Source organism: Sebastes umbrosus, chromosome 3 (assembly GCF_015220745.1).
Source record: "Sebastes umbrosus isolate fSebUmb1 chromosome 3, fSebUmb1.pri, whole genome shotgun sequence".
NCBI classification, from domain to species: Eukaryota; Metazoa; Chordata; class Actinopteri; order Perciformes; family Sebastidae; genus Sebastes; species Sebastes umbrosus.
In genome coordinates this window covers 11,810,242-11,837,067 of record NC_051271.1, presented here as the reverse complement: position 1 = coordinate 11,837,067, position 26,826 = coordinate 11,810,242, and the positions used below count along the sequence as shown (strand labels likewise).

At 41.9% G+C, this 26,826-nt stretch overlaps 2 protein-coding genes across 5 annotated transcripts in view; one reads left to right on the top strand and one right to left on the bottom strand.

Annotated features, from left to right (window-relative positions):
• Window positions 1-157: 157 nt before the first annotated feature.
• On the bottom strand, window positions 158-14,029 carry ptpn9b (protein tyrosine phosphatase non-receptor type 9b). Of its 3 annotated transcripts, none has more exons than XM_037763778.1 (13): window positions 13,907-14,029; window positions 9,285-9,428; window positions 8,088-8,177; window positions 7,178-7,302; window positions 6,915-7,020; window positions 6,676-6,786; window positions 5,680-6,587; window positions 5,429-5,525; window positions 4,116-4,185; window positions 3,872-3,950; window positions 3,576-3,726; window positions 3,073-3,280; window positions 158-2,923 (listed from the first exon to the last, which is right to left on the bottom strand). In XM_037763778.1, exons 1-13 carry the CDS (start codon window positions 13,937-13,939, stop codon window positions 2,700-2,702), a joined length of 2,346 nt encoding a protein of 781 aa, XP_037619706.1. In that variant the 5' UTR covers window positions 13,940-14,029; the 3' UTR covers window positions 158-2,699. The 3 variants fall into 3 exon arrangements, with proteins under 3 accessions (XP_037619706.1, XP_037619708.1, XP_037619707.1); XM_037763780.1 differs by lacking the exon at window positions 13,907-14,029 and adding an exon at window positions 13,849-13,899 and having other exon boundaries at window positions 9,285-9,431; XM_037763779.1 differs by lacking the exon at window positions 13,907-14,029 and adding an exon at window positions 13,607-13,783.
• A 1,269-nt stretch (window positions 14,030-15,298) lies between these two features.
• The window catches only part of polq (polymerase (DNA directed), theta), a 20,456-nt gene continuing 8,928 nt past the window's right edge, over window positions 15,299-26,826 (top strand). For both annotated transcript variants that reach the window (XM_037763773.1, XM_037763774.1), the window contains exons 1-19: window positions 15,299-15,566; window positions 15,721-15,817; window positions 16,377-16,798; window positions 16,893-17,128; window positions 18,503-18,679; window positions 18,755-18,885; window positions 18,962-19,118; window positions 19,201-19,312; window positions 19,925-20,126; window positions 20,236-20,377; window positions 20,478-20,624; window positions 20,707-20,919; window positions 21,047-21,189; window positions 21,341-21,530; window positions 22,355-22,497; window positions 22,676-22,869; window positions 23,777-23,901; window positions 24,341-24,584; window positions 25,241-26,774. In XM_037763773.1, coding sequence (XP_037619701.1) covers window positions 15,499-15,566; window positions 15,721-15,817; window positions 16,377-16,798; window positions 16,893-17,128; window positions 18,503-18,679; window positions 18,755-18,885; window positions 18,962-19,118; window positions 19,201-19,312; window positions 19,925-20,126; window positions 20,236-20,377; window positions 20,478-20,624; window positions 20,707-20,919; window positions 21,047-21,189; window positions 21,341-21,530; window positions 22,355-22,497; window positions 22,676-22,869; window positions 23,777-23,901; window positions 24,341-24,584; window positions 25,241-26,774 — 4,677 coding nt within the window. In that variant the 5' untranslated portion in view covers window positions 15,299-15,498. The remainder of the gene's footprint in view (window positions 15,567-15,720; window positions 15,818-16,376; window positions 16,799-16,892; window positions 17,129-18,502; window positions 18,680-18,754; window positions 18,886-18,961; window positions 19,119-19,200; window positions 19,313-19,924; window positions 20,127-20,235; window positions 20,378-20,477; window positions 20,625-20,706; window positions 20,920-21,046; window positions 21,190-21,340; window positions 21,531-22,354; window positions 22,498-22,675; window positions 22,870-23,776; window positions 23,902-24,340; window positions 24,585-25,240; window positions 26,775-26,826) is intronic.

Below are 26,826 nucleotides of genomic sequence, written 5' to 3'. Positions count from 1 at the left end.
CTGCTTTTTTTAGAAAAACTCCACAACAAGCTGAAAAAAAACAGCAACTGAATAGAAAGTGAAGATTTGCTGAAAACATGGTGTACGTATCCATGCTGCACATTTAATCTACACACCACTCCATATCCAGTCAAGAAGAGATCACATTGGCTTTGTACTCATTCAAGATAGTAATACCGTTGCTTTAATGGGACAGCCGGGCTGACAGCATGTAAAAGGCCATAATTCAATCACAAGAACTTAAAGCACAGAAAGAAACATTAAATGAACACCGATGACAAATGCACGTTGCATTCTCTGTTTCTCATACAACAAATTAAAAGTAGCATGGGGACCAAGACTCTTTTAACATACACACTCTCCCATGTTGTGTCTATAGATAATCTTCAGTAATGTTCCCGAGTCTTTCCGTGTCCGTGGATGCAAGGCTGAACTGGTAGGTCCATGCTAGTAGGCTGTTGAGGATGTGTGACGGGGACAAATGTTTAGGGTGAGCCTGGGCCTTTGGCATTGAGGGATGCAGGGTCCACATTCACCAACAATATCCATGTCTGTCTTGACTAAATTGCTCGGACACCATTACCCAAAAAACATTCAAGGCTCACTTTTCCATGCTGATAAACCTTAACCCATTCTAAATATTATTTTTTTTTTTTACTCATAGACACCAAGCTGGGGTTTTGTGAACAGAAATGACAGCCACTTGTCTTTTTTTTTTCTCTTGATAGCTCTTTTTTTTGCTTTGTCCTTGGCATTGGGTACCAGACAGTACAAGAAGTTAATGTAATTGTTACTGAGTTTAACAATAAGCTGTCTAAAAACATACTCGATAGCTTCCCGACCTAGCTTCCCGACCTATCCCCCCCACCTCCCTCCCCACCCTCCCTCCATTGTCCTTTAATTGAACAATCACCATTTATACAAGTCAGTTCTGAAAATACAATGGCAAGTGACATTTTCCACCAAAATTTCATCGTGAAAAACAAAAAATATATTTCACTCCCCATCTGATTTGTTCAGCTTATCAAATGCAATAACTTTGTTTTTCTTTGTAGCATCGTACCAACATTCACCGATTTCAATATTGTAGAAGTTTTACAAAGACATAAATATAGTAGGATACAATACAGTAAAAAATACAAAATAAAGTTGATATAGTTTTTTTTTCTTAAATGATAATTTACCAGAGGCAAACCCAGAAACGGATCTTTGACACTAGGCAAAAAAACACTAGAATTACCCCCTGAGGTCAAATGATAAAAGAATAGCCATGTCTCAAACCAGAGCTTAGTCCCAGATAACTCACTACTTTCATGTTATTCACAAGTAGTGTACCATGTACAGGACTGTAGGCAAAATGTGGGTGTCCTGTGTGACGCATAGTCAACGTGTACTATTCAAGTGCACTCGTTAGGGTGTTATTACTATACTAGCGAGACATTAAGCTAAGGAAAAGTTGAAGGCACAATTATCTGAGGCAGAATGTGCCTCGAGAATCAAACACGACAGTTGTGGTATCGAGGGAGTAAGATTCAAAAAGGGAAAGAACAAAAGGGGAAATAAAAGTTTACAGTTTCAGGTATGGTTTAGGTCTGAGAACGACGAGGCAGTGAATCAAGTTAAGGCCAAATTACTTAAGATCGTCCAATCAGAACGCTCCAACAGTAAAGATGATGTTAGACCTGACAAATCACACAGATTTGTAATACGATATCAGTTTCAATACCAGAACCCTTCTCTATATTTTGTCATAGCCTGGCTCGCTACATAGATATTTCTTCTCACGGTTAAGTCAATTATATTAAACAAGGCTTTTTTTTTTTTTTGCTCTTCTTTCAGAGGTTGTTATTATGCACAATAATGTATAAATGTATGTTACAAGAATATACATGGGCTTCAGTCTATAATATCTCAGTAAGGAGTACATCCAAGCATTCAGAGTGAGGACTTTGGCTTTGAAAAGTTAGTCTACATATGCACAAATATGAAACACACGTAGAAAATGCACCATAGAAAAAAAAGGACATGGAAAATAAAGAAAAAACGGAAATGGACTAAATGGCTCACACACACTGATCTTCTTTTGACCATTTGCTCACGAACAACCATTTCCTCTTCAACGCAAAACAAAACAAAATGTTTTCAAGTTTGAACCTTTTCACACCCCGTCACATTGTATCTGTGATCACAGACGTGTTCGGGGTTGAAAAGGAACAAGAAATACAAAAAGGAACAAAGACCGGGGGTTTGGAGGGCTTCAAGGGGTAAAGTTCAAGTTTGTCATTCCTCATGTGCAAGTCAATATAAAAATGCTACAACTCGTACAACTCTCTTGTCAACAAGACAGGTTCAGGGCAGGCCAAGTCCCCTTGTAGTTTGCTAAATAAAAAGGGGCTCGGAAATTGGCAGGACAGCTTGCTCAATCGGTGACGCGATGCACAGTCTCCACTCCCTGTATGTTTATTCTCCAGCTCTTCGCACTCCTCCGTCGATCCATCCATGTGAAGGAAGAGCAACTGTGGGAGCCTGTATCATTACGTCAAGAGCCAAAACAAGATCTCCATCCTCTTTTCTCTCTCATGGCAGAAGAGTCATCATCTCCCTCCTCTACTCTGAAACGTCATTCCTCACTCTCTCGTTCCTATGACTTCTGCTTAGGTTGGCTATCCCGTTCGCTTTTCTCTCCCTCTGTGTGTCCCTCACTCGCTGTCGGTCTCTAGGTCGGAGTCAGACCACTGCACCGGGCTCAGTTTCCCATGGCGCTGGGCATACTCGATGACTGCTGTGTAGCAGAAGTAGTACTGGTCCCAGGTCTGGATGCTGAAAGCCCTCTGTGTACGCATGCGCCGCACCGTCTGACGGACGTCTACTGTGGCGATGTCCTCCAGCCGGGACAGGCAGATGTCCAGTGTACAGAACGTGCCTGGTCGGGGAGCAGAGATGGAAGAAAGACGATGGAGAGGTTACACAAGAAACAAGGTCTTTGCATAAACACAGCAGCATATCCAATGAAGTGGCCACTAAACGTATTGTAAAAGTACATTTGAACCCCACAATGGGACATGCGTTTACCTGTGCGGCCAATGCCGGCACTGCAGTGCACAACCACAGGGGGGCCCCCCGGAGACCCCGTCCAACTGGAGCCCAGGCTCTGGACTGCAGCCTCCCTCCTCTGAAGTACATGCTCACGGAAGTCCAACATGGCAGAAGCACTTTTGGGCACCCCGAAGTCTGGCCAGCTGACATAGAGGTAGTGGCACACCTCCCGTCTCTCTCCAGACTGAGGAAAACAGTCACAATCACACAGATATCAGACTCTGTCTTTTGAAATGGCATGTACGAGCATGTGAGCCAATATCCATGCCAAGTATTATTGTCAAATTACATGAAATGGTGATATCTTAAACACTGAAGAGATTCCACAACCTGGAGTCAGCAATTTCATATCAAGTTCTCTTTAATTAGAGTTTTAAATACCTCTGAAGCCACTAAAGATACTTTAAAGGCCGTTATTATTATATCAAATTGAGAGAATTCAAGAATTTTTAAGCACTAATGCAGTCGGTGTGACTTACCTGTGTGTTGTAAAGTTCAAGATGGGAGAGTTTGAAGTCCTGAAACGCCTGGATGTGTGTGTTCCTGACCAAGAAGCATCCGTGCTGCTCTGTCCTGCCCTCCTCTAGAGGCCAGTACTGACCACACTTGACACGTCCACGCTCCACCACTCTGAGACACACAGAATTACACATTGTTTTAATCTCATCATCAGCCCATTGAGGATATGTTATTACTTGGAGTACCACTTCAAACATCCTTTGTACATCTCTAACACAAAATTGACTTCAAAACTCAGATGTAACAGGAGTCTCACCTGGTGGTCATGACAATGATAAGTACCATCTGTTCCCACACCATCCGCCAGAAGTCACCAAAAGTTTTTGGCAAAGGACCTGAAGGACACAAAAGTCTGTCAGGTCATGTTAACACCAAACTGTACTCTACTGAGGTCTGACGGGGGACTGAGGAGGGTTGGAGCAGAAAAAGTGTATATTGCATGGATGACTATATAAAGACAATAAGGAGTGGGGTCGTAGTTTGCGTCAACAGCTGCTCACCCTGAGTTGCGATGTAGGCGCTGCTCCTCTTGTACCCATCCATGAAACTGGCATTAATGTAATCTGACGTCTGCAAAACACACAGCAGAAAAGCAGTGAGACTCACTTGTTGGTATTAGGATCTACTGCCTCCTGTTGGAGCACATTGAACCGTGCTGTTGGACTATTTTTTAGGCCAGTCACTTAGTTGCAGTAAATGGTTAAAAACTGTAGACTAGCGTCTAGAGCTGCAACGATTAATCGATTAGTTGTCAACTATTAAATTATCTGCAACTATTTTGATAATCAATTTATTGGTTTGAGTATTTTTTCCAAGAAAAAAAAGAAGTACAAATTCTCTGATTCCAGCTTCTGAAATATGAATATGTTCTGGTTTCTTTACTCCTCTATTAGAGTAAATTGAATATCTTTGAGTTGTGGACAAAACAAGACATTTGAGGAGGTCATCTTGGGCTTTGGGAAACACTGATCGACATATTTTCACCATTTTATAAACCAAACAACTAATCGATTAATCAAGAAAAATAATCAACAGATTAATAGACAATGAAAATAGTCGTTACTGGCAGCCCTACTGGAGTCGCATAAAAATGCTAATATACACACACAACACAATATGAATACACAGAAGATTCAGTCAATCTTAAACATCTGAAGTTAATAACGTTCATTAGCAGTTACGGTTACGATAACATTGTACTCATTTTACAAAAATAAGACCCGGGTTGCCAAAAAACAGGGCTTTCCTGTTAACTACGTAAAAAAAACACTTTATATGATAAGTTCAAGCATTTTCCAATCACACATATCAGATATACTGTAGTAGATAAGGGCAGGTGAAGACATCACAAAGAATACACCCAAATATAGAAATCAATTTTCAACACTTATGTTTACAGACAATCTTTTGTTGATCATCTCAGTTCCCTCAACTAAATGCATGCAATATATAACAACGTTATATTCTCTAAGAAGTAACCAATACATACTACTTATGAGAAGGTGGAACAGAGGCGTAATCTGAATTTATTACATGACTTTGTTGAATGCTCCATTCTGACTCAGGGCGACGCTTCGCGTCGGGTGTCAGGTGCATCTCCCTAAAGGGGTTTATTTCACAACAATGACCGACTCGCTGTACTTTATCCCTTACAAAACTGATGTTTGCAGCAAAGTCACAATTTAGCAGCAAAAATCCATAAAATCTTCCATCATGTACGAAGTAATAACTTTTAGAGAGTAATTGTGAATTAAATTAATCCAGAGATCATTAACCAAAAGAGAGAACTGAAGTTTGATTAATTAATTATTACCTCATCCTCGTCCTCACAGAGCTGGCAGAGTCGCACCCGTGACTGGTCCAGGCAGAGAACATCACTGTACCTGTTCTTTATCTGATTGGACAGTTTTCTGTGAAGGCAGAATACAATACAATGTGAGGTAACATGACAGATTTAACAAGTGGGCTGATGTGTTATTTGTCATGTAGTTTTCCTTCACCTTGGTACAGAGAGACAGAAAATAAAGAAAGGGAGACAGAAGCATATAGTTTTTTATCTCTTACTTGGAGTAGTCAAAGGTGCCTGCCGGTGGCTCCTTCCGGATCTCCTCGTACTCCTGATAAATCCCCTTCTTCTTCTGTCTCTTCACGTGCTCCACCAGATCGTGCACCGTCATGCCTCCCTGCTCTGGTATGTGAATAGACGCCTCCATGCAGCTGTCCTCGTCATCAGGACCCCAAGATGAAGACAGGGGCGGGGACTGGGAGGAAGGCTGGTGAGGGGGGCGAGGCAAAGATTTCTGGGGCAACGGAGGCACCCCTTCCTCTTCCTCGCCATCCTCCTCGTCCTCCTCCTTTACACTGTCATTCTCGGACCTGTGAGAGTCTGTTACCGTTCCGTCCACCGCGTCCCCGTCACCTTCGTGGGAAAGCGGTGTGTCAGGTGGCGTGTCTGACTGGGGAGGCGCTTGGCGACCACGACCGTTCATGTTAGCGTTGGGGCTGGAGCCACTGACGGACATGTTGGCCCCGCTCACCGCAGAGCCGTTCCAGTGTTGGTGGTTCCCCTGCGGCCTGTTTGCAGCAGACTGCGGGCTCTGCTGGTACTGTCCTTGGCCTCGAGTCCTGCCCTCCGCCACACCGCAGTGGTTGTGTGGGTTAGCATTGCTATCGTCGTAGCAGTTAGAGTTAGCCACGGCTAGCTCGGGACCCAGCTGTGTATTTATATGGGTGTGGGAGAGTGTAGCGCCTGCGCTCGTGTTGCTGCACTCTAAGCTGTAGGAGCGCAGCAGGCTTCCCACACAGTCATGTGTGTCGTGTTCTTGTGTGTCACCCTGAACAGTGTTTGTGTGTGTGTTAACACAGGACTGGATCCAAGCCACGTGGCTGTACTGGGATGTTCCACCCAGGTGTTCAGGGAGGGAGGAGACTGGGATGTGACTGGCCAACTCGTGTGCTTTCACTGTGCACACCTGGTGGATGGTAAAGAAAAAAATTAAAATGACAATTAAACATCTTACTCACTATGACGCGACTCCAACTGAAAACAGACGTGCATACCCGTTCTCTCAGCTTCTCACGCACAAACAGGCGGAGGACTGCGAAAGGTGCTCGAAACCAAAGAGGCGATGACACAATGAAGACACATTTTAGACGAGCCGGAAATGCCCCCTGGGAAATACAAACATCAGACAGACAAAATGATGAAAAGGGTTTTTAATTTCAGAGAGATAGTTTTGACAACAAACACTTGAAGGCAAGCAGATAAGAGAGCAACAGAGGATTTTTCTTATATTTACCTTGAGCAAATTGAGGATCTTGACACAGAGCTCATAGTCAAAGTTGCCGTAGCTGGAGTTGGTCATGTCATAGATAAATATGAGTCCATCTCTTTGAGTTTGTAGGCTGGGGAGCAATTAACAAGATTTTCAAATTAAAAGCAGAAGAAGAGGGTGAAATGAAGCTTGCCTTGAGAAATATTTTTTTTTATTTTATGAAATAAAAAACACAATAGGATAAAGGGCAAAAATAAAGAAGCATGTATAAGGAGTTACGCCATTACTTCTCTATGGCTTTGTCCAGCTGATAGATGATGGCCTGCAGCACAGCTTTGTGGGTGGTGACGTCTGGCCGATGGAGACGAGCAGTGAAGAGTGCTAGAGCTGCGCCCTTAGCATCACGGCCAGGCTGGTGGGAGCATTAACAGGTTATCATCACATTAATAATTGAATGCTAATTCATTGTGCTTCCATTTGTGAGAAAGGGTAGCTATAAATCATAGAGATAAACATACACATTTTCAAACCATCTTTTACTCCATCTCCATTCATAAAGAGAAACAAAAGCAGGCATACATGTGCAGTAGTGATGCGCGGGTAGGGCAGGTTCGGGTGAGCTTATTAGAAAATATCGCAGGTTTGGGCGGGCAGGCGACGAATTGACAAAGCAGTGTTCCAAGTAAGTCACTAATAACTTACAGAAACATTGCATGCAATAGTCCACTTTCTCTTCCCTCTTTCTGTCACTCAACACATACACCAGCCGTGGTGAAGGCACGTCATTTTAACACATTCCGTGCCGCCGCCACCACCACGTAATGCGCTGTCAAAAGGCCGTGGTCATTTCACGTATGTCTGTGAGACGACGTTGCGCACATACATGCACTGCAGTGCTCAACTCCGCTTATCTCTGTCTTTGTCTCAGACCTCAGTCCTGACAATTGTGCTACTATAATGCCTAAAGTTGGCGGTTTGGGTCGTGTTTGGGTGGTCGATTAATGCATACTTTTGCAGGTCGGACGATGCGGATTGGCTCTCTTAACGGGTCGGGTGGGTGCGAGTTATAAAAAAAACCCTGACCTGTGCATCACTAATGTGCAGACTGAATGAACATACACAAATATACAAAACGCTTCTTAAATTACGAGCATGTACACCATTATCTGTGTATTTGCTAATGTGTTCAGCACTCACCAGGACTGTGAATTTGCCACTCAGCAGCTCAGAGCGTAGGGGCTCCTCGTCGGGGTTGATATTGAAGATGCCCTCTTTGATTCTTGTGTTCTTATTTTAATACATGATGGCAGAGACAGGAGGAAAGGGGAAAGTAATTAGCTTGCAACTAAAACAGTATGTAAACAAACAGCATCTAAAAATACCATTAATTTGAATTTTGTAGTCTAGTGTTGGAAATCAAATGTCTGTGGCACACTTTATTTGTTTTGCGGATTGTGCCTTTATGGTTCCTGTTATTTTGACCCATATATATCAACACTACAAAAGTGCAGCCTCAAAAATCTCAGCACCTATCTTGACACAGTATTAAGAAAAAAAAAGTAGTGTTTGTGGCTGGGATTTTGTATTGGTTTTATGTGTGTTCATGATATTGTGTCCAGCTCCTGTATGGATCTGCACAGAGGCCTCAGTCTGACTTTCTCACTCACAGCACAGCATGCTGCTATTCAGTTTTAAATAAGAGTGTTGTTATTTAGAATAACAGGTTATATGACCTGTAATAAGAGGACATGGTTATGACTTTATGAAGCATGTTTGCTGCTACAGTGGTGAGCTGTCATCATTAAGGGTCGTCAATCAGATATTGAAACTTTTACACCGTCAGACAGCAGCAAGCAACGGCACGCAACTGACGTTAACTGATTAGTTGTTCGGTCCATAAAATTTTAGAAAATGGTGAAAAATTTTGTTTGGTGTTTCCCAAAGCCAAGGTGACGTCTTCAAATGTCTTTTTTTGTCCACAACTCAAAGATATTTAGTTTACTGTCATAGAGGGGTAAATAAACCAGAAAACATTCACATTTAAGAAGCTGGACTCAGAGTAGTTTGACTTGTTTTTTTCTTTACAAAATTACTCAAACCGATATATCAATTATCAAAATAGTTGGCACTTAATTTAATAGCTGACAACTAATTGATTAATCATTGCAGCTCTTGTACAAACTTAGCAAGTTTATACTACACCACCAAATAAGTCTGAAGATTTTTTTTTCGCAATTCAATTCACAATTGCAATATTAAGGAAAGGTCAGAAAACTTGGAATTAAATATTTCCCCCAGATCCTTTAGCCCCTACGAAGCCCTGTGGTGTCCGGTTGATAACAGAAAAAGTAAATAGTCATCTCAGTTATGTTACCAATCAAAGCACTGCTCTACCTTGTATGCTTGGAAGAGGTCGATGGCTCTGGAGACGTCAAACTTGCGGGCCATAAGAAACTTTACAGCTGTCGGTTGGGACACAAGCCCAGCGCTGTGAGGCTGCTCCCTGCTACGCACCTCACCCAGGAACTCCTCCACAGCCTGGAACACACATCAGAGAGGAGTAGATGGGAGGAAAAAGATGAGGTGTTGGTGTGTGAGGTGAGATTAAAGCAGAAAAAAATACTACTTGTGCAAAAGGGGAATAACCAGAGGAGGAGAAACTGGTAAAAATAACATCAAAAACTTTGAATTTAGGGAGAAGAGCAATAGTAAAAAAAAAAGGGGACAGACATGACAACTGACATGACAAAGAAAACACATGAGTCTGTCAGCCCCCTCAGCTTTGTAGTTCTTTCCCTGCCAAAGTTACAAAAATGTGTGATACAGATGGTAGCAGCAGGCTGTGCCCCTGGAAGAGATGCCAGGAGACAACAGTCAGCTCGTTGTCACCCAAGTGAGCTGCATCTGTCCTCCAAATATGTAACCAGCACAAGGAGAGTCTATGAATTAACTCATCAGCTATGTCCAACATTTGAATCTACTCTCTCACAGGACGTGGAGAAGAAGAAACAAATGTAAAGGAAAACAACTAAATACAGGGGGGCAATGTTGTAGAAGCGGTAATCACATACAGGTGCTCTTTGGATCCTTCAGGTGTACTTTGCTTATTCAATCTTGTGAAGGGCTTATATATATATATATATATATGCTTTTATTTGTAATATAACTTGTGACTAACTAATGGAGCTTCCCAGCTAAAAGTATTTCACACGATTGTACTTGTATAACCGGTGTGACAATAAACATCTTGAATCTTGAATATGGTGTCAATAAGTATAAAAACTTCAAGTTTCCTTCAAAAATAATCCAAGGCACACTGTAGAGTTTGTGTAAATTTAAAATAACTTTATTTTACATTGCAATAATTATTTAATGGGTCTACGCTATCACACTGATGGAGAACTACCCTCCCGCTCTACTGATTAGTGTAACACAATACAGGTGTGCGAACTACTGCTGACTGCTGACAATGACCCTGATGAAGACCCATGTTGGTCACAACACGTTGGTCATTATAAATAATTATTGCCGTAAAATAAAGGTGCCCTATAGTGTGCCTTGGATTATTTTTGAAGGGGACTTGCATTTTATACTTTTTTGAGACCAAATATTCCACCCATGCAACCAACCTTTCTCAAGACTGAATAAACTAAATGCAGGGTTTCCCTATGAATTGCCTGGCAGACGTGGTAAAAAGATGCACCCAAACCCTGATACATCTTGTGTCATGATCAATTTTGTTATTAGATGTGGCCGATAGGCAAAAATATATACACACTTTTTAAAAAAATATAGCATTCGCGGAGGAAAAACGTAACCAAAAAAACACCCTTTTAACATGGAAAAAACTGAAGCAACCTCAGGAGGGCCACTGAGGAGGGATCCCTCCTCTTCCAGGATGGACAGACGTGCAATAGATGTCGTGTGTACAAAATAACAACATGTGAAGAATCACACAATCAGCACAATAATGAGCCTACACGAAAAAAAATATATATATATATTTGGTCATTTATCCAGTCACAACTCCTCAACTTAAAAAGACTTAGTCTGTGACATAGTCTGGACTCTGCAGCAAGGACGTACTGAGTGCAATGCTGTGATTGGACACACACACACACACTCCTGTTTGATAAACAATATTACAACCTGACATTTCGATCAAGATAAGAGAAGCAAAGGATCAAATCAGACATAATTACATAAGTAGGAGGATTAAATACCAGGATACAAGATTATTCCTTGAATGTAGCATCATTCCAGTATGCACTGCTCAGGAGTGAGAAATGGTCCCTTGTATGATTGGATCAGCCAGTTGTTATTACATTTATATGTAATTAGCTTTAGCAGACTGCTGTAGATGTGTCAACGATCAATTTACAATGTAAAGGGGAACACCACCTAAATGAAGAATTCCAATATGTTATTTCCATGGTCGAGGAAAGTTCCATCAATATGTGTGAACATGAGCTACTCTCTCTCAATTAATTACATAATTACATTTCAAAGGTACTATTTAGTGCCCTTGACATGCCTCAGGTTGGCATCCAGTTGCTGTTATTATTCTGTCATCATTCACCAATTGTTTTATCAAGTAATATTTGATTTGAAGGTACTCTCTCCCTTGCAAGTTTACTCCACCACATTTCCCCCCTAAATTACTGTTGATTTTGCCAAAACATGTTTGTAATGTTTTTAGATTTGGGGCACTACAACAAGGCAGTGGGGGGTAAATCACACCCTGTGGATATAATGTATGCTACCACAAGTAACTGATCATTAGCACCAGGATGCTAGCCTTGGTGGGGCTAATCCAAGGCAAGGCAACAAGTTGTTTAATTTCAGCAGCCAGCTTAAACTGCAAACAGCGAAGTGTCCTCAGGGTAGTTAATCGATTGACGTTACTGGATCTGGGAATGTGATGTTGATATTATCAAAAAAACACAGCAGCAAATCTGTGCAGCAGCAGTACAAGTTTCTCCTGTAACTAACAGAACCATGTGAATGCCTGATGAAGATAAAGCTATGAAATGAAGCTGTCAACAGACATTGCTGCGTGACATTTTGCTGTTTGCTATCAAAGTGAGGCCCACCCCCCTTTTTACTAGAAAGTGATGACAACAACAATGCTGGGAAACCGGAGGGATCACTTCTGTGAATTCCTGACCGTAAATCTGATCGGCAGCAGGAGGACAGACACACTGCGAGCTGGCTGGCTAGTTGATGAGAGTCATGATCTGTGTGTCATGGTTTATTATGACAACCACAACACTTAAAGCAAATCAAGTATTTGCTAATTTTTAACCTTCACAAAAGGTTGTGAAAAAAAGGCCGACGTTATAATGTGCCCTTAAGGAGAACAAATCGTTACTCCAAGTCCTTTATCCCTTTTGCTGTTAAGCTGCTGAACACAGACCATACCCATTTTAAATGACTGTTATTTAGAGGAACTTTAAGATATGTTGTTCTCATATATTGATTCTTATTAATTTTGGCTTTTATTGCTATAATCCTATGTATTTATATGGTTCTTATTGTAACTTGTCCCTCCAACTGCCCCATGCCTTTAATATGTTTCCTTTGACTTAACTGAATTATTGGTTGTCTGTTGTATGGATGGATGGATGGATGTATGTATGGACTGGGAATGCTACAAATTAATTGCCTTCTTGGGGATAAATAAAGTTGTCTGAACTGAACGTGGTTTTTAAACGTCTAGCAAGATAGTCAAGTCAAATTTATTTCTATAGCACATTTAAAACAACATGAGCTTACCAAAGTGCTTTACAGACATAGGCAGAATAAAAACAGGTCAACAGTGCAGACAACAAAATCTCACACATCCACAGACAGAGACTAAGATAAAAATGCCCCCATGCCTTTAATATGTTTCCTTTGACTTAAAGATCCCATATCATGCTCATTTTCCGGGTTCATACTTGTATTTTGTGTTTCTACTTGAACATATTTACATGCTGTAATGTTCAAAAAAACCTTTATTTTCCTCATACTGTCAGCCTGAATATGCCTGTATTTACCCTCTGTCTGAAACGCTCCGTTTTAGCGCATTTTGACGGAATTTGCCACGGAATTGCGTTGCTATGCAAAAGCTTGGTTCCATGTGTACTTCCTGTCAGCTGATGACATTCACATACACTGCAACCAGGAATAAACTGGGACACATTTAGAATGTTTACGTTTAAAATTGTGTAAAGGGTCTAAATATTGTATATTTGTGACATCACAAATGGGCAGAAATCCTGACTGCTTGTTTCAAATGCAGAGTTTCTGAACATGGACTGTGTGTATTTCCCTGTGGAGTGAGTGTTTCGATACTTTCACAGTATTTATATAGGACTTGCTCTATAATAAAAAAACATGAAAATCTATTTTTTTATAATATGGGACCTTTAACTAATTATTGGTTGTCTGTTGTATGTATGGACTGGGAATGCTACAAATGAATTGTCCCCATGGGGATAACTAAAGTTGTCTGAACTGAACTGTACGTGGTTTTTAACGTCTAGCAAAAGGTAGCTGTGGAGGAAATTCCCTGCTAGTCAACAATAGCTATTAGCATTTAGCCAGCAGCAGCTAGTTTACATGTGGCAGCTGGATGGCTAATGATGACCGTTTAAGACACAAGAAGCTACATATATGGGGCAAACTATAGGTAATGAAGTATCACTAGTTAACAATAGCGATAATGAACATACCTACGTGGTCCATGTGAAGCTGTGTTATCAATTCGAGACACACAGCCGGTTAAAGTGAGCCCTACTACTGCTACCAGCTAAACGCCATCATGCTAACACACATGCTAACTGCTGTCAGTCACACCAACGGGCCAGGAGGCTGTTTACTAAACCGCCTCGTTAACAGCCCAAAGACGAGCAATGTGGGACACGTAATATATGAAACAAACCGCCGGTTAGAGGAGAAAGTGAAGCTGTAAGTGTGTAGCTGCTGAACGTGACGGAGATGTGAGTAAATAATCCGTAAAAGAGGCTCCTTACCAGCTGCTCCTGAGTTGTCAGGGCTTCCGCCATCTTGAAGCCTCCGCAACGTCGCAGCGGGCGCGCCCACCAGCCGCTCGCGCATCACGCCCTACGAGCCCGAGACGGAGCCCGCGAGGCCCCGCCCACTATGCATTCACTTTATTTATCAATGCAGCTACTGACAATTCATAATAAACTGTGTTTATCAATACAGCTGACAATTCATAAACTATCTTTATCAATGCATAAACTATCTTTATCAATGCATAAACTATCTTTATCAATTCATAAACTATCTTTATCAATGCATAAACTATCTTTATCAATGCATAAACTATCTTTATCAATGCAGCTACTGACAATTCATAATAGACTATCTTTATCAATGCAGCTACTGACAATTTATAATAAACTGTGTTTATCAATGCAGCTACTGACAATTTATAATAAACTGTGTTTATCAATACAGCTGACAATTCATAAACTATCTTTATCAATGCATAAACTATCTTTATCAATGCATAAACTATCTTTATCAATGCAGCTACTGACAATTCATAATAGACTATCTTTATCAATGCAGCTACTGACAATTTATAATAAACTGTGTTTATCAATGCAGCTACTGACAATTCATAATAGACTATCTTTATCAATGCAGCTGCTGACAATTTATAATAAACTGTGTTTATCAATGCAGCTACTGACAATTCATAATAAACTATCTTTATCAATGCAGCTGACAATTCATAAACTATCTTTATCAATGCATAAACTATTTTTATCAATGCAGCTACTGACAATTCATAATAAACTATCTTTATCAATGCAGCTGACAATTCATAAACTATCTTTATCAATGCATAAACTATCTTTATCAATGCAGCTACTGACAATTTATAATAAACTGTGTTTATCAATGCAGCTACTGACAATTCATAATAAACTATCTTTATCAATGCAGCTGACAATTCATAAACTATCTTTATCAATGCATAAACTATCTTTATCAATGCAGCTACTAACAATTCATAATAAACTATCTTTATCAATGCAGCTACTGACAATTCATAAACTGTGTTTATTAATTCAAACATTTAATCAAATGACTGTCTAATCGATATCACTAGAAGTATTATTAAACTACTGGGTCGCAGTGGTAGGCTCGTAGTGCATGGGAACCTTTGTATTAGAGCATTCGTTCCGTCGAACTATTTTTGTGGAGCACCGGGGCAGCGCTCCAGCGGTCGTGTCTAGAAGGTAACCCGTAAACTGCAAAATCTGATCTGAGATCTCGCGAGACTCGCTATCCGACGACCTATACTTTTGCCGAGATCACTGTCTAACCTTAAATATCTCGCGATAGTTTCCCCAACTCGCGGGTTCCCTTCTAGACACGACCCACTCCGGCGGACTTTTTGATTTCACATTTGCTGCCCAGCCATCAGAAAGACGATGTTGACACTTAGCAACTAAAATATTTAAGTTTACAACAACGCTTGTTTTCGCATAGCCGCTTCTTTACCTTAGATACACACTATTTAAGTAGTTTAATAGTTTATAAACTCGTGTAAAGAGTCAAACTGATGTCATGTTAACGAACATCCAGTATGAGCAGCTCTGGTCCTCTGAAGAAGAAGAGCTACATGGGGCAGCACCAGATCAAGAAGAAAAAAGGGTAACTTTAAGTCCACTTGATTCATATTATGTTGGCTGATTTAGAAGAATTATAACCCACATTTGTCATGTTGCCTGGAGACATCTTCCAATCTTTGTAGCATTTCTATGGATACATACATTAACATAACATAACATGCATTTTTTTCTGACAGTTTCCAAGCTCCTGATGAGCCTCCAGAAGGAGACAGGCTGTTGCAGAAAAAACAGCTCATATCAGGCAAAACAAACATGAGCAAAGACAGCTTCATGGTGAGTGTGACAGCTTTAAAGAGAGAGATTTATATCATCTCTCATTCTCTTCCACATCCACTTAAGATAAGATAAGATATTCCTTTATTAGTCCCTTCGTGGGGAAATGTGCAGTGTACAGCAGCAAAGGGGATAGTGCAAAAAACAAGATGCATCAGCTAACACAGTAAAAAAAGAGCTGAACAAAGTGTAACAAAATGAATATGAATATGAACCATTTAAATAGAAGGAAGTATAAAAAAAGGAGCAGTATATACAGTATTGATAATAAACAGACTATTAACAAAATTGCACAAGTGGAAAATGATATTGCACAGTGAGAATTACACCTGAGTAGTACTGATAGACAGTTGGTGTACAGTAAAGTGCAGTTATTGTCAATTTTTTGTTGTGTATGTTGTCTACTGGGAGTGGTGCTGGTTGTGGAGTCTGACAGCTGCAGGAAGGAAGGACCTTCACACACTTTGGGTGGAGCAGCCTGTCGCTGAAGGAGCTCTCCAGTGCTGAGATGGTGTCCTGCATGGATCACTAATGACATGTATTAATCTCCATTTTTTAGGATGGAGGAGCCGTGTTCCCACTGGGAGAATCCACATTAGCTCTTGATGAAGAGATGCTGCAGGTGCTGGATGCTGTAGACCCCGTGAAGCCTGCAGCTAACAATTCTTGTCCGACAACAGTCAACAGAGATGTGCAGGAAGAGCCAGCATCATCATCAGCTGTCTTTGCCAGAGCACCACAGCCCACAGGACCCCACAGAGCGCCTAGCAACCAGGGGAGAGTGTGTGGGCGTAGTAACCAGAGACCAGGATGGAGCGCTGACTGTAAAGACCTGGCACAGAGGCTCCTCTTCAGTGAGGACTCTGAGGAAGTGGGGCATGCTCAGAGGGGCATCCAGCATCCATCACCAGCTCCAACCTGTATCAATGGGCGATCATGTCAAGAAATGAAAAACACTCAGCAAGCAGGCAGCTCCACCAAGTGAGTCCACACATTATTGCCCAGTTTTTTTATTTAGTTTGCCTCTGTACTTCTCTGTTAACAAATGTTTTTCTTACTTTGTGTGTTTCGGTAGGCAGACATCCAGAAGAAAAAGCTCTCCTCGTAGCAAAGACAAAAGTGGGTCGAACACGAACGCCGATCCACCTCTGGATGCGTCCAGGGACTACATCTTGTTCAGCCCCACCCGCCTCGCAGCTGCCAGAAAGAGGGCCAAACTCCAGGCGTCGTTGCAGAACCAGTCCGCCTCCGTGCTCACAGTCCCCAGCGGCTTAGACGTCAGTCCTCTCAGTGACGCTTTACCTCAGCCAGGTGAAGTACAATTATAAAACCATCTCTTGTCTGCAATTGTTCTTGTTTCTCTGGATTAACCTGCTAGAAAAATTGCCCCATTAAGCCCTCTTTCCTCCCACTCTCTGTGCTTTGCATACAGTTTTTGTTCCTCACTGGAACACTAATTGGGTGCAGAAATACTATTTGGTAATACATTTAAAATGTAATTTACGAATTTGCAACATGATTCAGTAATTTAATGCCATATCAATCGCAGTTGATTAGGAATTTGTTTTGGTGTGCTCAACAACAAAACATATAATCACATAACACACAAAACAAACCATACAACCACAATAACAATACAGTAATACCAGATGGCTCATGCCCCTAAAGTGACATATGAGCACAAAACTGTAATAGTAAAAGTCTTTAAATTAGACTTGATGCAAGGAGGAAAAATAAATATGATAGTGCAGTGCAAGATATGAAAGAATAGAGTGGTGCAGGGATGATGTATTTTTGTTGTCCAACCAGGAAGTTAGCATCGGTTGGTTGGTATGGTTCCCTCTACAAATAGTTAATGGGATTTTTCCACTGGGTTTTGGATTATTGCAGAAAATAAACTCTGTGGCAAACAAATGTTTATGATACTTACAAGCTTTGTTCAGCAAGATAATCTCCACAAATGAACGCCACTTTTATGATTTTTGAAGTTTGAATGCAATCGCCAAAAGTAAAAAGCTAACGTTAGGCTATAAACAAACTACACCACGGTATGAGGGCGAGTTTACACAACGAGGCCGTTAACGTGATGACGATTAGTAGTCTCTTTTAGCCACTTGTTAGCAACCTCCTTTTTTAAGACACATAAAAGCTTCAAAATTCACGAGTGGAGTATTTATAGATGTTTTTTATGTCGTAGAACAAAATATTAAAATCTCTTCGGCTTGTGTTAACTACAGACCTTATTACAGGCATCTAACTTAAAAAAACATAAAACAAAACCATTGACTTTGAGACGAGGGAACCGGAAGTGCTAAAAAAGTAATTCCTGGGTTTTAGGACTTATTCCTGCAGCACTCTATAGCTTCAAATATAATCTAATAAAAGGCAGTGGGACAAACCAGTGAACACCCAGTAAGCCTGGAGCGTTTGGGGCCCTGGACCAGTTTCCCACTATGCCTTGAACCATGTATGAACATATCTCTTGTCTAGGTATGTCCAGATTGTATAATTTGCATTTATATCTGACATGAGATTGCATCTCTGATGTACACCCTGAAATAAGATTTATCTTCCCCATGTAAAATCCACTCTGCTGTGCCCCAAATATATGTCACAGTGCTTGTGACACCTGCCTTGGTTTGATTTACTACCACGTGTAAAGGGAGTTGTTTATCTCTACTGTAGGCATTGCATTGTGTGCTCCCGCGGGGCAAGCCGAGAAGCTGCTGTTATGCAGCTGGGGCTTACCAAAACCCGTCCTGGAGCGCTACCAGAAACACGGAGTAACTCACATGTTCGAATGGCAGGCTCAGTGCCTCACGGTTGGACAGGTGTTGCAGGGAGGTAACCTGGTATACTCTGGTAAGAAACCTCTACAAAGTGATTCACAGCATCAGTCACTGTTGGGATCATTTTTTAAGCTTCCTTCTTTTTCAGCCCCCACTAGTGCTGGAAAAACTCTGGTGTCGGAGCTGCTGATGTTGAAGCGTGTGTTGGAGACTAAAAGAAAAGCTCTCTTCATTCTGCCTTTTGTCTCTGTGGTTAAAGAGAAGATGCACTACCTTCAGGTGAGGGAGAGGTGTACAGAGAAATATCAGTGTCTGTGTGTATATCTCCATCTAACAGTATCTGTGACCCCTGTAGAGTGTATTTGAAGAGGCAGGAGTCCGCGTGGAGGGATATATGGGCAGCACCTCGGCTGCTGGCGGGTTCAAAGCTCTGGATGTGGCTGTTTGCACCATAGAAAAAGCCAATTCTCTCATTAACAGACTCATTGAAGAGGACAATATGGCTCTACTAGGTAACATACCAGTGATAACTGTTTGTTTTTTCTTTCTTGAGTATAAAAGTTTGAAAAGTGTGTGTTATGTTTGTACTACTAGGTATGGTGGTGGTGGACGAGTTACATATGGTTGGAGATTCTGGAAGAGGATACCTGCTAGAACTGCTCTTAACCAAAATCCGCTACATTGCGCAGAAGCAGAACACCACTGGGTTTGTTTCCGTTGGTCTTTCTACTTTTGTCTCGTCAACAGCTACAGTGTATAGACTGGTAACAGTATTACCTGGTGACTTTCAGCCGAAAGTGTCCACGGTTGCTCGTAGTAACTTACGTAAATGGTCGGAGTAGATAATACACATAGATGAATATGTATTTAAATTGATTAAAGTAAAATTAAATTTTACGAGGACACCGACATGTTCTGTTTCAACATCTAAAGTCACTACGAGCAACTAGATGCATTTAGCTGAGAGTCAGTTAACACGGTTAGCAGACACTTTGTGATACCGGCCGATTAATGACGGTTACTTTGTGGTCATTAGGTTGCCCTGGTTACGTTACGCCCTGACGTTACTTGTTTCACTATGTTAAACTAACGTTAGGCAGCTGAGAACTGCTCAGGTTCTTCTCAAAATTTTCAATCAAGACGTTTCAGGCAGTTCAGGAGCAGTGTTTCTGTGGGCGAGAGTAACTCCTTTGGTGTGGACTTTGTAACTCTGCAGACCTTTTACATGCACAAAAAACGATATAACACACTAAAGAAAAGGTAAAAAAAAAGCACAATAGCTCCTCTTTAATATCTGTCTGTGCAACTCTGTCTGCAGGTCTCTCTCTGAAGGTGTGCAGATCATAGGAATGAGCGCCACTTTGCCTAACCTCTCCCTCCTGGCCAGCTGGTTGGGTGCAGAGCTTTACCAGACAGACTACAGACCCGTACCCCTGCATGAGCACCTCAAAGTGGGCTGCAATATCTATGACAAGAGCCTCTCTGTGATCCGGCAGTTCACTCCTGCACTCCACGTCAAGGTAATTGAGAGTGTAGGTTGGATATCATATAATGTGTGAATGATGACTACTCTCTCTAGACCCAGTAATATAATCATGTGCTGTGTGATGAATGTGATGATTCATAAAGGGCGACGATGACCACATAGTGAGCTTGTGCTATGAGACAGTGAGAGAGGGCCGCTCTGTGTTGCTGTTCTGCCCCTCGAAGAACTGGTGTGAGAAGCTGGCAGACAGCATCGCCAGAGAGTTCTACAACATCAGACATACTGGTAGAAAATCACTTACGTATCGTGCATACTATATTTAAAAGTGAGGTCAAGTAGCTAAGATTGTTTGTCTTAAGTTTAGATTCTGGTCTCATCCTTTCAGATCGTCAGGGCGAAGCAGAGCCTCAGCCGGTGTGTCTGGATCGGGAGGGACTGGTGGATGTTGTCGCCCAGTTGAGACGAACTCCAGCTGGTTTAGACCCCATCCTCCAGCGAACGGTGCCATGGGGGGTGGCCTTCCACCACGCTGGTGAACACACTTCTCAACCACAACAAACTGAATGGTTGTGTTTGTTTGTTTTGGAGTATATGAATAAAGTTTGTCTCTGTAGGTTTGACATTTGATGAGCGTGATGTGCTGGAGGGAGCTTTTCGTCAGGGCATGGTCAGAGTCCTGGCCGCCACCTCTACCCTCTCCTCGGGGGTTAATCTCCCAGCTCGCAGGGTCATCATTCGAACCCCTACCTTCAACGGACACTTGTTGGACCCGCTCACGTACAAACAGATGGCTGGACGAGCGGGTAGACAAGGAGTAGACACAACAGGTAAATGCAAACAAAACGTGATCATCAACAATCTTCTGTGATAATAATCAAGCACATATAAGTGGAAAAGTGAATTTAAAAAAAATCTCTCTTTTGGCCTCACGTCGTTTTGTTCGTCCTCTCTCAGGTGAGAGCGTGCTGGTGTGTAAGGAGGCAGAGCGTCAGAAAGGTATCAGTCTCCTTACGGGTGCTCTTCAGCCAATCAGCTCCTGCCTGGTGAGAAGGGAGGGAGAAGGCGTCACCACCAGCATGCTGCGAGCCATCCTAGAGGTCTGGCTGATATCTAACTCTCATTGAAATGACTTCTAGTCTGTAAATAGATCATGCTGTCTCAACCTATGGAGGCCATTGTTGTATAGTCAGATTAGTTTGCCTCTATAATTGTTTTATGACCCTAATTTTAAATCATCCCAACTTGCAGATCATTGTCGGAGGCGTAGCCAGCACTCCACAGGATGTGAAGTCATACGCTCTGTGCTCACTACTGGCTGCCAGCATGACCCGTGACGGCAAAAAAGAATCAAATGAAGAGACCAACAAAGGAGCTATTGAGGCCTGTGTTGAGTGGCTGATGGAGAACGAATTTATCAGTATCCAGAAGGACGGACAAGGTACGTTTTTCATGTTCAGTGAGCATTCTTGATATCTTGACATACAATGAAAGTAGACTTTTAGTTATAAATTAAACAGCTGGTTCAAAGGTATTAAACAAATATTTATTGATTTTATACATTTAACACATCACTGAATCTTCCCCCAAATTGAACATATGTCAGTGTATAAAATATAGAGATGTTCCGATACCGAGTACCGATCCGATACCAGCCTGATATGACTATATCTAGTTATTATTATTATTATTATTATTATAATGGATAGTGGACAGTAGTTGCCAGTGGCAGCCATGATACATCCAGGGCGACAGCACAGTGAAGGCTGCTGTTTTGGAGTGGCGAAGAAGAATTGATTTCCGGTTAAACAAGTAGATTTTTTTATGGGTTAATAAATTATGGTATTGGATCGGAGCATAGACTGGCGTACTTGCCGATACCTGATCCCCAATTTTGGGGTGTATCGGACGCATTTCTGATACTGGTATCGGTTTCGGAACAACTCGAATAAAATAATAATAATAATAAAATCACTTGAAAACAAATAGCTAAACAAAAAGTAAAAAAAAGATATAGATTTACAATGAAAATATAATCAAGCAATTAAATAAATAAAATGAAAATAGATTAAATAAATTAAGAATACAGTCACAAACATAAAACAGTACAGCACAGTCGTTTTTACCATAACTTCACACGTCCAGTGCCTCTTCAATGTCACCATTTTTAACAAATTACAAAAGCATAGAATAAGAATAAGCTGTACTACCTTTGTCATAATAATAATAACTACAGTACATCCTCCGATGTCTTTGCATAACTAGAGGAGCGCTACTGTCCGACTCAACTTGGTGGTGCCACCCTCTCTTCGTCCCTCTCCCCTCCTGAGGCTCTGGGAATATTTGCAGATCTCCAGCGGGCCATGAAGGGCTTTGTACTGGAAAACGACTTGCACATTCTGTATCTGGTACACATATCTTGTATTACTATTTGCTCAATAAGTTTCTGTCAACTTTATTCACTCCCTATTGTCCCTGAATCATCATCCATACATTCCTAATAGTAACTAATTCTAGCTCTAAACCAAACAATGTCCCCTCCTCAAATGCATAGTATTTAAAATTCTATGTGCAAATTCCCCTCAGATCACCCCGTTGTACGCCGAGTGGACCACCATAGACTGGTATCAGTTCTTCTGTCTGTGGGAGCAGCTCTCTTCATCGATGAAGAGAGTAGCGGAGCTGGTGGGCGTCCAGGAGGGTTTTCTCGCAAGATCTGTCGGTGGCAAACTCGTCGCCAAGACAGAGAAGCAGCGTAGACAGATGGCTATTCATAAACGGTAATACACATATTTGTGTTGATGACAAAAACTGTATTTATATCATAGTATTGGCAAATAGTCCCCTCATGTGGTTTTCTGTATGGATGTAATAACCAGCTATTGAATCTGTTCAAAATGTACCTTTAAAGGGAGATTTGTCAAGTATTTAATACTCTTATCAACACTTATCACTTATAACATGGGAGAGGGCAAATATGCTGCTTTATGCAAATGTATATATATTTATTATTGTAAGTCAATTAACAAGACAAAACAATGACAAATATTGTCCAGAAACCCTCACAGGTACTACATTTAACATAAAAAAATATGCTCAAATCATAACATGGCAAACTGCAGCCCAACAGGCGACAACAGCTGTCAGTGTGTCAGTGTGCTGATTTGACTATGACTTGCCTAAAACTGCATGTGATTATCATAAAGTGGGCATGTCTGTAAAGGGGAGACTTGTGGGTACCCATAAAACCCATTTTCATTCACATATCTTGAGGTCAGAGGTCAAGGGACACCTTTGAAAATGGCCATGCCAGTTTTTCCTTGCCAAAATTTAGCGTAGCTTTGGAGCGTTATTTAACCTCCTTGGCAACGAGCTACTATGACATAGTTGGTACCAGTGGATTCCTTAGGTTTTCTAGATTGATACCAGTATCTTCACTCTAGCTTTAAAACGTTCTACTAGTTTATGGATGGGTTTTGTTCGTTATTATATTATTTTATTCAGATGTTCGTGCTATTGTGTCCTCTTCCTTTATGCACATTGATTCCCAACATTGTGGTTGGATAAAAGGTGACTCAGAAGAGAGACCCTATCACGAACCACTCAAGGATTTATCCCCTGAGAGTCAAACAACAAATACAGTTTGTTAAATAAAGTCCACGTTCTCTCTTTGTTATCTCCTCCCAGGTTTTTCACAACCCTCGTGCTACAGGATCTGGTGAATGAGGTGCCTTTGGGAACAGTGGCATCCAAATACAACTGCAATCGTGGGCAGTTACAGTCTCTCCAGCAGTCTGCCTCTACATACGCAGGTACAGAGTGTTGCTGAGCGTCTCACAGGACATGATACACTGTACAATATACAGACTCTGAACTCTACACAAGACTTTACATTAAAAAGAGAGTTAGTAACTTGATGCAAGATGCAGGAGCACTTTAGACTGACGGATGTGCAGCACAGACTTCATTCCATTAGCTGATGTTTCGGCACCTACATGCTTCCTACAGAGCGCTCATGCTTCTTGCATCAAGTTACTGTGAGAGGGTTTATGTGGTCCTAGTGTAATTCAGACTCAGAGGGTGTGTGCTGAAATGTGGCTCGGAACAAGTTTGTCAGGTTGTGAGTATATATCGTGCTAATTATGCTGTTCATCAATGTAAATACAGAGAGAAAACCAGAACCAAGCAGCAACACATTAGTAATTAAATGACTCAGACAGAAACACTTTGACCTTTCTGCCATCCCTTCAGGTATGGTAACAGTGTTCTGCAAGCGTCTGGGCTGGCACAACATGGAGCTGCTGCTGTCCCAGTACCAGACCAGGCTGAGCTTCGGAGTCCAGAGGGAGCTGGTCGACCTCGTCAGAGTTTCCCTCCTGAACGCGACTAGAGCCAGAGCGCTGTACGCACAAGGCCTCTGTACCGTCGCTGAACTAGCCAGGGCCACTGTGGCTGATGTGGAGAAAGCCCTGAGGAATGCTGTCCCATTTAAGAGGTAGGTGTGTTTGTTTGTACCATTAAGATATAAATGCATGTTAGGTAAACAAAGACATGAGTCTCTTCACAGCACAGTGTTTCAAATGAAGTGCCAGCAGCTGAAGCTATTAAATAGCACTTTGTTTGTTTTCACTCAGCTTGCACACATTAACAAGATTGTTTTCTATGATGAAGTAAAGAAGTCATAACTAAAAAGTCACTTTTAAATTAGTATATCAAAAGTAAAGGTACAGATGCTGGCATTTTGATTAATTCACAACAATAATAGTTTGGTTTAGGAAAAGCGATACTTTTATTCTGCATCTTCTTAAAACCTCTGTGGATTTGTTTTTATTTTTATATATATATATTTGTCTGCAAACATTTTTTATAAATAGGCCCTTTCGTAATAAATAATAGACTGGGATCAAACAGTTTTCCTTTTAGATAAATATGTGGTTTGGAGAGTGCAGGCATTACTCTTAACAAACGCTACTGTAAACATACACCAGCCTCCTTTATTTTGAAAAAGTCAAGGAGATGGAAGCTGGTATATTCCTGTGAACTAAGCTTGTATAAAATATGTGCAACTGTAGCATCAGCACACCAAGCTATAATCTCCCTGAAACATGACCCCAGACGTAAAGCCAATGTTGTTCTGTCCGTCTGTCTCAGCTCTAAGCGCGCAGTGGACGAGAGCGAGATGGAGGCCGCCGAGAGACGGAGCCTCCGCTGCGTCTGGGTGACCGGCGGTCGGGCCCTGACGGAGCAGGAGGCCGCTGTTGAGATTGTGTCTGAGGCGAGGCTCCTCCTACGGGAAGATCTGGCTCGGTTAGGAGTTCAGTGGGACCCGACAACTCTTCCTCCTGAGGCTCCTGCTGTAAACGATCCCGATGATGCAGACGCCTCATCTGTCTCATGTCTCAGCTCACATGAAGCACAGGTCGACAGCAATACAGATCACCAGGAAGGAGACAGGGTCAAGAAAAGTGAGAGTAAAGATATTGACAGACATGGAGGAGAGAATAAGGAAGAAGATAAACGTGAGAAAGCAGAAGGAGAAGCCAACAGAGAGGATGCGAAGTCCAGGCCCGAAGACACGTTAGCAAAGGAGCAAAGAAAGGTAGACAGGACAGAGCCAGAAGTCAGACAAACGAGTAGTGAAGTGTCAGTGGAAAGAGGAAACAACGAGACAAATAAAGGATTATTAATGGCAAATGACACGGAAGATCCCGATGCAAAAAGAGAAAGACAAAAGCACACAAGGTCAAAGCAAGAAGAGGAAGCATGCAAGAAAGCAGAGCCAAAAGAAGAGGAGACAACTAAAGACATCGTCTCAGTCAGACCAGAGAGTCCTCAAGCTAATCGTCCCGTTCCTGAGAGGAGCCTGACACAGGAGCTGGCTGAAATCGTATCCAGTCCCCTGCTTCGACCAAGGCCACGTCCTCCGCCCTCTCCTTCCCCAATGCCTCCTCCTCGGTTTAGAGCTCCAATATCCCGAGTAGAAATACAACACAGTGATCCTGCAAGGAAATCAAGAGGAGATGGAGCCTCACCTGTGCATCCAGGTAGACTGAAGCACTCGAGAGCCTTAAGCAAAATCCTACACTCTATACAAACTGACAAAAGCCTGCAAGATAATGTAGAGGCTGCACAGACGTCACACTCAAAACCCTCGATGGTTTCTTCAGCCCAAAATACAGCGCCTGCAGCAACAACAGTTCGACCTCCTGACCCCGTGCAAGAAACCCCTCTCAATGTTTCTGCACCTACAAATGCAGACAGGTTAGACTCTCCTCTGACCGTCTCTCCTGCCTCCGTCCCCTTATTCTCTCCTGAGGCAAAGCGGAGACGGATGGACGGCGGAGAGGTAGATAAGTTTTCATCTCCCGAGCTGTACGCAGGAGACGAGGGAGATGAAGAAGCTGTTAAAAAAGGAGAAGAGAGTTTCGGCGACAGCTTTGAATTGGACACTCAGACAGAAAGAATCATCGCTCAACAGGCATGCCAACACAGAGATGGGAATGATAGAGATACGAATCAGTTGGTAGAAACAGAGATAAGAGAGGAGGAGATGGCAGAAGCAGCTGTAGAGATGAAGAAGGACACACATGAGGAAAGTAACAGGCTTGAAGCCCCTGACAGTGCATGTCCCAGATTCAATAGTTCTCTCACAGATAGCCAGATGGAGCTCATCCTCAGCCACCAGGTGAGTCATCCATTATGTGCTGATTATAAACATCAACTCATTAGTTTGCCTC

Coding starts and splice junctions, on each gene's coding strand:
- ptpn9b (XM_037763778.1), bottom strand. CDS start 13,939: ATGGCGGAAGCCCTGACAACTCAGGAGCAGCTG. Junction 8,178..9,284: donor ACCTCTTCCAAGCATACAAG/GTAGAGCAGTGC, acceptor TATTAAAATAAG/AACACAAGAATCAAAGAGGG. Junction 3,281..3,575: donor TTGAACTTTACAACACACAG/GTAAGTCACACC, acceptor TGTTTTCCTCAG/TCTGGAGAGAGACGGGAGGT.